The sequence below is a fragment of the Epinephelus lanceolatus genome, chromosome 13 (assembly GCF_041903045.1).
Source record: "Epinephelus lanceolatus isolate andai-2023 chromosome 13, ASM4190304v1, whole genome shotgun sequence".
NCBI lineage: Eukaryota > Metazoa > Chordata > Actinopteri > Perciformes > Serranidae > Epinephelus > Epinephelus lanceolatus.
The window spans coordinates 9585242-9597071 of record NC_135746.1 but is presented as its reverse complement, the minus strand read 5'-3'; the positions used below and the strand labels follow the sequence as shown (position 1 = coordinate 9597071).

The 11830-nt window shown below is 42.8% G+C and overlaps 1 protein-coding gene across 1 annotated transcript; it reads left to right on the top strand.

The window, feature by feature from the left end:
* Nucleotides 1-711: 711 nt before the first annotated feature.
* Nucleotides 712-11268, top strand: hey2 (hes-related family bHLH transcription factor with YRPW motif 2). Its single transcript, XM_033649071.2, has 5 exons — nucleotides 712-1474; nucleotides 3859-3937; nucleotides 4040-4123; nucleotides 6441-6522; nucleotides 7558-11268. The coding sequence occupies exons 1-5, from the start codon at nucleotides 1389-1391 to the stop codon at nucleotides 8274-8276; spliced, it is 1050 nt and encodes a 349-aa protein (XP_033504962.1). The 5' UTR covers nucleotides 712-1388; the 3' UTR covers nucleotides 8277-11268.
* Nucleotides 11269-11830: the final 562 nt, after the last annotated feature.

Genomic DNA, 11830 nt, shown 5'->3' with positions numbered 1-11830 from the left:
CATTTAAAAGTCAAGTTTCAATCGGACTAAGCCAATAATTCGATTTTCTCAAGCTGCATGTAAACGTACTGAGTTTAGAGAACTTTCACCTGGGAGGTCAGTGTTCACCTCCCATAGGAGCATGGGCCAAACCCTGTATTTTTTCTAAATCCAACCAAACGTGTGTGTTGTTAAGGTAGAAAAACATCAATTCATGTTGTTGTACAGACGTAGTGCTTTTATTTTGAAGGAGACTGTATGCAAACTGTACATTTCCTGTGAAAACAGAAGTGTACTTTGAAAACAGACAATGTAACAGACTGAAGTTGACACAGCGTCCCAGAACGTCAACAACCAACACACCCAGGGTACCTTGGACGTCATATGTGGACGTGGAAAGTCCATGACCAAATGTTGAAGAATTCAGACTTCATAGAATAAAACAGAATAGAATTGGCACTCTGGATGTGTTCAGCTTCACTGCATCAGTCTGAAACCTGTTGACTTATATGATGACCATTTATTGAGTGTCAGAAGTGGCCTCATTCCCACACACACACACACACACACGCACACACACACACACACACACACACACACCGACTGAAGCAGACAGGCGGTGTTATCAGGAGAGGAGGAGCAGAGCTGCAGAAATCTGCCATCTCAAAATTGTGTTTGAGAGCATGTGGGCGGTCCCAGTGTGTGTGTGTGTGTGGGAGAGAGGCTCCGTGGGAAAGCTCCAGCAGAGGAGGGAGAGGAGGAGGAGTACACACCGGTCACCAGTCCAGTCTGCAGCCGACACAGGGGCCACCTGCCCCGGACTATTTACCGGCCACACACCGCTGGATAACAACTCCTGGAAGAGAAAAGATTTCACACTCAACATCAGGACTTTTACTGAGACTGAAACAGTTTAACAGGATGATTTGCATCGTGTTCACCAGTTCCTGCGTTTGCTGATGTTGGAAAACTTTTTGTAACAAGTCCTGTTTGACTTATTTTTGGTTAGGGATCACTGATGTCACGGCTCTGCTAGAGGAGAAAGTTTGGGAACTCACCTGAATCCTCATCAACTCCTGGATTAAACAAACCAAATAATCTCTTAAATGTCCTGTAATGTTCCTGTAAAATTATTTAATTCATCACTCTCTCTCTCAACAGTGCCTTTGTGGTGTTTTATATTATTTGTATGTCACTGCAGGACCTCTGTTAAAACATTCCTGTAGTGTCTATATTTCATATTAATTCACTCCTGAGGTGGACTTTACATGTTATTCAACAAAAATATATCATAGGAATCAAGGAAGGTGCATTTTTATTCAGAGAGAAAGAAACTTAATTTTCTATTTTAACAAACCCCCACTCCTCCATTCCTCGACACGGACTGTCCTCCCCACCGTCGGTGCACCATGAAGCGGCCATGTGAGGACAGCAGCTCGGCAGAGAGTGACATGGAGGAGACCATCGATGTGGGCAGTGAGAGCATTTATCCAGGGTGAGTCAGGAGCAAAATGTACTTCTGTCTTCATCATATTTTACAATGAAAAGCTTCTGATGCTCATGATTAAATCTAACAATAGGAATAATTGAATATCCCATCTGAAACACACTTTTCACACTGATTTAATAGTGACACACACATTGTGACTTTACGGTGATGATTTTATACTTTATTTATAAAACTGTGAGTTTTGTCTAATTATTTTTATATTGTATATTACTGAATTGTTCGACATTATGATCTATGGATATATTACTGCTTGTTTTTTTTAACTGTGTCTTGTAAGATGTCCTTGACTTCTTTGAAAGGTGTCTATAAAAAATGTAACATTATTATTATTTAATTCATTATATTAAAAATAAATTAAAGGGGAAGATTTGACACAAATTGCTTAAATTGATGCTTTTTGGGCCCAAAAACAATTTAACATAAACAGTAAGCTGCTGTATGACTATATGGCAGCATGTTTTTCATTTTATTAGAAGTAAAAATAGTGTACTGTAACAATTACAGTTAAATCTGTTATATTACAATAGCAACACTGTAAAAAATACAGTATATTACTGGCAGGTTAGCCACAGTGTTACACTGTAAACCTCACATTCTACTGTAGAATACTGTAATAAATTCAGTGGTAATATACTGTTGTAAATTATGGCAGTGACACTGTAATATTACAGTAGAATGCTTGAAACTACAGCTGCCAGTAGTTTACTGTAATTTTACAGGAAAAATTGTTTAATGGTTGTTTTTGCTTGAACTTGTGGAGTTTTTGCATGAAAGCAGTCTGCAGAGCTCAGCCTGTAATCTTAATATGTTTAACAGTATGCTTTCAAAATATTTAAATTCTAACTGATGGTCTGAAGATTTTTAATTTCATATAAAAAATATAATAATTTATGTAGCTACAAAGATGATTTAATTGTTACGCCAAGATTTTTAATCTGCTGCAAAAAGCTACCATGATGTTGGTACAACATTGCCCTGCACATCAGACAGTATGAGACAAATTTAAATAGAAACTGAAACCACAGGTTTATTTAATATACAGTAAAAAGTTCTACCTTTTCAAAGTAGCCTGCAGTTTACCACAGTTTATCGTTAATTGGAGGTAAAAGATGAAACACACCAGATGTTCTGCACTGCATGCCACTATTGAAATGAAATGAAAAATAAATAAATAAATAAATAAATTTAGGGCCTGTTCTTATCAGAGGAGGGGTGTCTTTTTTTGACACTCCCTGAAGCTACAAATATTTTTCCTTGATCCTCCTTGAGTGACTGGCAGAAAATTCATGGCCCTCCCTCCACCATGAATGAGTTATTAGATATTTAATATTTATTCAGCCTTTGATGTTTGAAAGTTAAAAGTTGAAGACAAAATCCTGGAGATGAAAACAGCCTCAGAGTTTCCACATTTGTTGTGCACGCTGGTTTGTTCATGCAAGCGGTTTATTATTTTGTCAAATTCGAAATGAAACATAGAACAAACTGATTTTGATGAAATATCACTATTCCAAGCTCAGATATATTTTCTCACAGAAGTGTTCGTCACACCAAGGACTGTGGGAAATTTGGAAATCCAATGATAATTTCTGTTTTTACAGTTTTCAGCTGTGATAAATGGTGTAATTTTGAGGATTTTCAAATAAAACATACCGATAGGTTTGGAGGGCATGTTGCCTCTAAAACTCGGTGGTGAAATAAATACAGAATACAGCCATTTACATGTGTTTGCCTCTCCCCTAAGCCAAAATAGAAATAAAAAAAAATCCCTTTCCAGTGTTTAAAAATGATTTGACATGCCTCCTCTCCCGTCATAAATAACCAACAGCCCATAATGAAGTTATCCTTTTGGGACTTTTCTTTCCAAGTGGTCCAAAATTCTCTCCGTGCTGCCATCAGTGTTTCTAAAATTAGTGAATTGAATTTAGAAATGCACATTTTATTTTGTATAAAAGACCTCATTTATATGTTATGTTTGTCTTATTTAGCTGACAAAAAGGTTCAGTGTACTTTCACAACTGACAGTGTCGAGCAAGTTGCTCTCAAAATGTAATATATTACTGTGACACCTTTGCTACAGCTGCTGGTTACATTTGGATGTGACGGCTGAAATAACAAAAGCACTAAATACTGCTGATTCTGTGAGACTCGCTGTTTGTCCTCTCTACCAACAGCTGTAGATTTTCTTTATTTTATGTCTCCGCTTTTAGACATTCGTCCACTTCTGCAGCAGCAGGATCATTTTTCTTGATCTGATGTCACTTTTAAAACTGAAACATTTCCTTCACTTTTCTTCTGGATTTAAGTCTCTGATAAAACTGCTCACTTCAGGTCAAATATCATTATTGACTGAGTTAAAAATTTTGTTTCAGGCACATGAAGGCGTCCTTTATAAGATGTGGATCACCGACCACGACCACTCAAGTGATGGCGAGGAAAAAGCGCAGAGGGGTAAAGATATAGACTGTATTAATAAACACAGTATTGGCTCTGGTGTTGTGTTCACAGTTCACAGACAGTTTGAGGTTTTTATTGTTTCCTTGTGTTTGTCAGATTATTGAGAAGAGACGCAGAGACAGAATCAACAACAGCCTGTCAGAGTTACGGAGGCTCGTCCCCACAGCTTTCGAGAAGCAGGTGAGTCTGTTTCTGTAGAGCCACACGAGGTTCCTCTGGGTTCTCACAAGATCCAAATATAACCAGTGCTGTTTTAATGCTGCTGTGATCAAGTCTTCATCTTAATCAGCACACCTGTCTGATTAATGATTCCTTTCACCTGTTTGTGGCAACCTCAAGGAGGTTGATTAGACCTTATTGATTACATTACATTATAATGCTTGGGTTTGAATTATTGCATGTGATTATTATCAAATTCTAGACTAGCAAGAGTAATGCGACAACAACAAATAAATAGTAGATGACACAATTTTTTAAGCCTTTATTGATAGGACAGACAAGCGTGAAGGGGGGAGAGAGAGGGAGTGATATGGGGCGGCAGTAGCTCAGTCCATAGGGACTTGGGTTGGGAACCGGAGGGTTGCCTGTTCAAGTCCCCGTCCGGACCAAAAATATGAAGCGTGGACTGGTAGCTGGAGAGGTGCCAGTTCACCTCCTGGGCACTGCCGAGGTGCCCCTGAGCAAGGCACCGAACCCCCCAACCGCTCAGAGCATCTGTCATGGGCAGCCCACTCTGACATCTCTCCACTTAGTGCATGTATAGGTCCAGTTTGTGCATGTGTGTGTTCGGACCTGTGTATAATTGACAAACAGAGTGAAAAATTTCCATTTCCCCTCGGGGATTAATAAAGTATATAAAATTTAAAAAAAAAATGCAGCAAAGGGCTGCAGCAACAGCCTCGTACATGGGGCTCCTGCTCTATCCACTAAGCCACCCACGCCCCAGCCAGTAGCTTTCAACCCATTCTGTCACAGCTAAAGCTTCTACTTCACTTCTTCTTAAACTTTAAAGGGGCAAAAAGCGAAATTGTTTCACTGTCAATTGTTTCACTGCTAGGTTTGCTATTGTGCACTGCCTGTAGACCAAACCAAAGTGTGTCATGAGCCACACCTCCCTCTACCTCTGCTCTCCACCCCCACCCCCCACTCGGCTAGAGCCATCGCCGGATCCTGGCTAGTGCTAACATCAGGAGCTAACGCTAATGTTCCTACTCTTCTCCGTGAGTGAGGGCGATGTTTTAGCCTGGCTACATTTTACAATGTTAATTGCAAATGTTAGCTGGGCTGCCGGGCTACTCACCTAACACTGACCCATTGCTGGGACCGAGCCACTAATAACTCAAGCTCCAGACATTAACCCATGCTACGATTGTAACATTAAATTTAATTGAATCGACATAGCAACATGTGCCTAACGTTACTGTAACACTAATTAAAACAGACATTTGACTTTATGTTGTTACTTAACGTTACCTGTCCAGGAGAGGAAGAGCTAGCTCCGAGTCAGATTGTAGCCCCTTTAGCTCTCGCAGTGCTCTCCACCTTGGAAATGCAAGGCCAATGTTAATCCGAGTTCTGTCCCTTTCTATATCCGCCAACTTCTTCGCCAGCAACCGTTGTTTCTTTAGAGGTAATGTCGGATCCTGGTCGTCTTCAGGTAAACGTTTCGTTCCGCTCTCCGCCATTTCACTTCGAAAATACGTGCTGCCATTGTTCACTGGCTGTAGCCTTTTACAGGGAGGGAGGGCCAAGGGCTCTGAGAGGAGGGGGGCGGGATTCACATGAACGTACATGAACGCGCAGCCAGACCAGCTTATAAACAAGGGGCTGGAGATCAACGCAGAGAGAGGGTGTGTGACGTCATGCTGTACTCCAGATGAAATTACACCTCTAGTTCTTCACATAGCGATTTTTTAATTCCTTCAATCTAGAAATGATGAATTTCTGCTTTTCGCCCCTCTAACTTAAAGTGGGCTGCTTGGTCGTCATTAAAATAATAATAAAATAACTGTCATTCACTCACCTCGTCTGTCAGCTAGCAGTATCGTCGTCTTCCTGTCAACTGAATTCAAGTTTTCCGCATTCTGCCGATACATCAGATAACTTCCTGCTTGTCATTTCAAAATGAAAGCTGTCCGGTGTGTTAATATGTTTACCATGCTGTTTGGGGCTTCTTCTGTTTTTTTCTCTTTGAAATTTTTACCGAGGTCCGGACCTTGGTGACCTCATAGCTGGCTACTGCCATGGAAGCATCCATGTTTTCACAGACATGGATGGAAACTGTCAGAAACACTGGACTGGTGCACAGAGGCCTACAACTGGCAGTAATTCTAGTTTTGGAATATCATTTTGGGGAACTGTACAGTCAGTGGTGTGTGAACCAGTGAATCCAGCTGCTGTTTGATTGGACTGAAAACTAGTGCAATCTCAGGTGTAACTGTCATGATTAAAGCTGCTGAACCTGGTTCCTGCTTTAACAGTTAATTTGTTTTCTCAGGGTTCAGCTAAACTGGAGAAGGCAGAGATTCTGCAGATGACCGTGGACCATCTGAAGGTGCTGCAGGCCACCGCAGGGAAAGGTAACTCTGACTCTGACTCTCTCCAGTCTGCAGTTTAACACACAGTGCAGCACTGGCCCACCGGCCCCAACCACTCACTACTTTTGTTATTAATCCACCACGTCCTTAATGGATGATTCGATCACGGGTGTGTTCATCCACTTCAGGGTGCACACCTGAAGACATACAAAGAAAAGAAACACAGGAAACCAGTGAAGAAAAAGGGCATGCCCACCAACAACGTCTAATCAACATGCTGAGTGTGTGTGTGTGTGTGTGTGTGTGTGTGTGTGTGTGTGTGACAGAGGGAGATGGTGAGTCCATGGGAAAGCGCTGCAGGGATAAAAGCACCACTTGACCCTGAGCAGCGCTGCATGCTTTCATAAAGCCAGCAGGGGTGGGGGAGAGGGGGGAGGTCAGTGTTGGCTGCGTTCACAGGCCGTCTCTCTGCAATGTTTGTTTGGGTTTACCACCAGCAGCGTGCATGGATAAATAAATTGAAAATATTAAGCAAATGTTTCAGATCCGACAGAGCAGAGGACTCTGGGAGAGAGGGAGAGGAGGAGTGTGCTTTACGGTGAATAAGGAGTGGTATGACAGTGGCAATGTGAGGTGCTGTCCTGTTCCTGCTGTGGATCACTGTGATACATGACCGTGCGGCCATCTTATTGAGGTCGGGATGCGTGAATGTAAATCATTCCACAACCCTTGTTGAAGCTCTGCCTTCTAGTGCCATCTATTGGCTGTATCTATGCCATCATTAAGGACGCACAGAAGTACGAGGGCAGTGATGTTTACAACGTTTGAAACCAATGTATCTATTTCCATACGTGAAGGGAGAATACATGAGCCATAAGTGGAACCAAGGAATTCTCATTTGTCAGCCTCGGCTCCTCCATCCCTCTCTTCCTCACATCCTCACACTGGGAGGAGCTAACAAGCAAGGAAAATACTTGAGGGAAGGAGACAAGGAGACACGTTAGCACATTGAAAAGCACTCACTGTTGATCTGACGCACAGTGTTTAACCTCTCTCTCCTTTTTTCTCTGTCTGCAGGTTATTTTGACGCCCACGCTCTGGCCCTGGACTTCCTGTCTCTTGGTTTCAGGGAGTGTGTGACGGAGGTTTCCCGCTACCTCAGCACCGTGGAGGGCCTGGACTCCGGCGACCCTCTGCGATCCCGCCTCCTCTCCCACCTCACCACCTGCGTCTCACAGCATGACGCTGCTGCCTTCACCATGACCTCGCCACATCACCACCACCACCACCACCAGCCTCACCCTTTACCTCCCCCCTTCCACCCCCATCACTGGGCCGCTGCAGCCGCTGCAGTCGCCACTGCAGCTGCGTTTCGACCTCTGCCGGCCGCTGCCACTGCCACGCCATACGGACTGAGTGGGCTGGTTGTTTCTCCAGATTCTGGAGGAGGTGGAGCCCCCCAGAGGCTGGCGGAGTTGTCACAACACGGTGTGGCTGCCTCCTTCGCCTCCCACGCAGACTCCTCCTCCTCTCCTTCCTCCTCCTCCTCTTCGTCATCATCCCTCGTGCTCCCTTGCACCCCCACTCCTCTCTCTGCTTCCCTCCTTTCCCTCTCAGCGTCGTTTCCCATCACCCTCCATGGAGGTTTCCCCATCCTTCCTCCCTCCTCCTTCACCTCCACCGCTGCCACCACCAGTCCTCCCATCTCCTCTTCCTCCTCCTCTTCCTCCCAGACTCCTCACAGCAGCAGCAGTAAACCCTACAGACCGTGGGGAACTGAGGTCGGAGCGTTCTGACTCTTTAACTGGCTGATGATGCTGCTGCTGACTAACTTCTGACAGTTTAACAGTCTGGAAAGTGAATTTATAAACCGTCTGGTTTTAACTGTTAACTTGTTAACCTGTGAGGTGTTTTGACTTTTTTACATCTGCTAATTTCGCAAAGTGACCAGTTCTGAAACTTTTTTAAACTTGCTACCTTTCTTCGTTCTGCTCAGATTTTCTGAGCTGTTTTAACATGTTTTAAAAGTTCAGCTGATGTTTTGTTCCTGTATGAGATGTAAAAGAAGGTGACACTCGCCTTTGAAATGTTGCCATGAATGTAAAACCTAACCAAGTTACTTTTGAAGAACATTAAATCCTCAGAATAAATGTTGGCATTGTTTGTTTCTGCAAATGACAGATAACATTTGTTTGTTAGCTATTACGCAGAGGATATGTTGAAACTTTACGTTTCTACAACACTGTGGTTAATCTGGGGTTATGCAAAAAAGCCACTTGGTTAGGAAAACATCATGATTTGGCTTTAAATATCCAGTTTTGGTGCCACATTCAAGGCTAGAAATGCCATCGATATCTCACTTAGGGCCCGTCCTAATACCACCCCCTTAGCCCTACCCCTTGACCCTACCCCTACATCTGCGTGTTCCCCCCGATGGGTAGGGGTGTCCCAATTCCTTTTTGCGTGTAGGGGTAGGGGGCATAACGAGGGGTAGTGGGTATGAAACTAGCCCTTTGGAGCGAGGGATTTCAGATGCTGACTTGCCAGCGAGGGGTAGACGTCGCCATGGCTACCACTGAGCAAGAGACGGGGGGAAAAGCTCATACATAGCTAACGTTACCATCGTCAGGTTGCTTGTTAGCTAGCTAGCTAGCTCGCACTATCTGGCGTCTGTCACCTGTCCTGCTCTGCAAAATTGTTGGATTTTTCACATTACGATAACACGCCAGCTAGTATAACTATGCTGCCTCGTAATGTTAGCTGGTTAGCTAGCTAGCAGAAGTCCCCTGTCGTCTGTCGTTCATCAAACGAAGCATGATGAATACAGCAAATGCGATCGGTAGGATGAATGAGACTCCATTGTAGATGCTGGTTGGAAATGTAGATGGCTTGCAGCTTCCTGTTTAAAATAGTTATGTATGCATGAACGCGTGACATAGTGAGTGGTGTCCCAATTCCTAGGGAAAGATTTCAACCCCTACCCCTCGTTGCTTCATTTCGAGGGCCAAGGGGTAGTGGGCAATGGCTAGGGGTAGGGCCAAGGGCTAAGGGGTAGTGGACAAGGCGGGGTATTGGGATTGGGCCTTAATCACAATCCCTTTTTGTTGTTTGTAGGTCCCAAACAGTGGTGGCTTGCCAGCTGTTTAACTTGCCATTGTCACCATCCAAGACAATTTATTCTTGGACATACAGTTAAGGTGACTGTACCAGGCGGGGAGGTGAAAAGTTAAAACACTGTCAGCCATAGTTTTGTACATTAATTCTAAAATCTGCTGACTGACACTGAGGCCACCGAGTTTCCTAAGGACATAAAGTCACTGTGAGCATCTCTTGAGAATTTACTCAGTATTTTCAGAGAAGCTCACATGGGAGAGAATTGTACCAAGATATTAAAAATGTTCCCCAGTTTCAACATGTTGGCCATCAATCGTTCCATGGCTTCTCGCATTCTCGCCCACCATCCCCTCCACCCTCCGATGACAGTCAGCTCATATACATGAAATCAGAAGTACATTACTTTACAGACGTTGATATGATCCATATGAAATATACAAATGTAAAGTACAATACATTTTCTTCTGGCGACTGGGCTGAGACTGGACTTTTACTGAGCTCACTGAGAGAATCTCGCAGAACGACCACGTTTATTGATGTTTAACTTTAAGTCTGCTGATGTTCTGTATTTCTTTCTTATTGTCAACAAAACCCATGAAACCAACAATGACTGTATCCACTAACAACTACAGTGTGTGTATCACCAGCCTGATATATATTCTTCCTCCATTGTTGCTAAAGACACATCAGTGAGCCACATTGTGTCGATGGGTGACATGTTCCTTATGAACACACACTGTAGTTTATTTGGACTCAGTCCCACACACACACACACACACACACACACACACACACATTTGATTATTTTATTAAACCAGTTTTTATATTCAGCAGCCCTAATTTCAGTGCAAACATTAACTGGCATAAACTGTAAATTGCTGCGACAAATCACATCAATGTGTGTTCACTGTTCACTACCAAAAATGTTTTGGCTGGTCAGGCTGAGAAATATTTCAAAGGGGGTACATTATTTAAAAAGGGTTAGAGCTGCTGCACTAGAGCACCAAATGTGGACTAATCTGCCACTGAAAATAGTCCCCAGCAAATGCATTATTTCCTCCTGTTTAATAAAAGCTACAGTGAGCAGATGTTGGAATTGATGAAACTTTTTTTTTTTCAAGTTTTGCCCGATCGTTCACTTGGACTCAACAATGAACTAATTAGATTTTGGTGGTCATGGGTAAAAGGTCAAGGTCGCTGTGACCTTGCATCCATCTTATTCTCGTGAATGCAATATTTTAAGAACACTTTCAGGGAATTTCTTTAAATATGATGAAATATATAATTTGTTTTTATATAATTTGTGTTTGTAGATCTGTAGATGGGATTTTTTGACAATAAGAAAATGTATGATTACAGCAGACTGATCCTTTCAAACCTTCAGACCTTAAATGGCGACTATGTGACAAAAACCAATGAACCAAAGTTTGCATCTGAGATAATCACTTCACTGAAACTAACAGGAATGGATTCTTTTTAATTAAAGAGGCCAAAACTGTGCGACTGCAGACCTGCCTAAACCAGCACAGCCTCAGATGGCTGTTTGTTCAGACTGGTGCAAACTGGGATGAAAATTAACATTATAATAGTGGTGAATGTAATATTGCACTTCATTAAAAACCCTTTTTCCACTTTTATTATCTGTGGTTTACTGACTTTATCATCAAGTCATTTTCCCAGCAGTTCTGACACTTGTTGAAGTGTCCTCAGGTTCATTGTGGCGCATTGGCTCCCCCTAGTGGTGAAACACAGCCAGGGAAATTATGGATTGGGTGGGAAGGTGCTGTATTTATGTTCTTACTCTCTTGAGGTTCATCCAGATTGATTGGACAGCTCAGATGTTACTGATTCGTGTTGCTGTATTGCTGCCATGAGTTTAAAGTCCTACATACATTCAATGTTACTTCAGATCCACATGGAGTAAAACATTCACATTAAAATACTGGGGTATTATGACATAATCACAGGTTTCAGTAGTCCAGTCTCTCAGAATATGCACTACCTTACAGGCCATACTTTGTTCTCTTGTTGCTTTCTCTAAAACCTTTTTTTATGCAAGGACACTCTGACGTGCCAAATAACTCCTTCATTGGTGACAATAATAACTGAAACTGAAAACAAACATGTTGGTTCCTGTGGTCGGGGGTGTGTGGCAGCTCTCGAGCTCATCGTGATGAAACCATCAGCTTCACTTTTGTGGGTTTAATGGTTCTGCAGGACAGAAGATGGCTCTGTT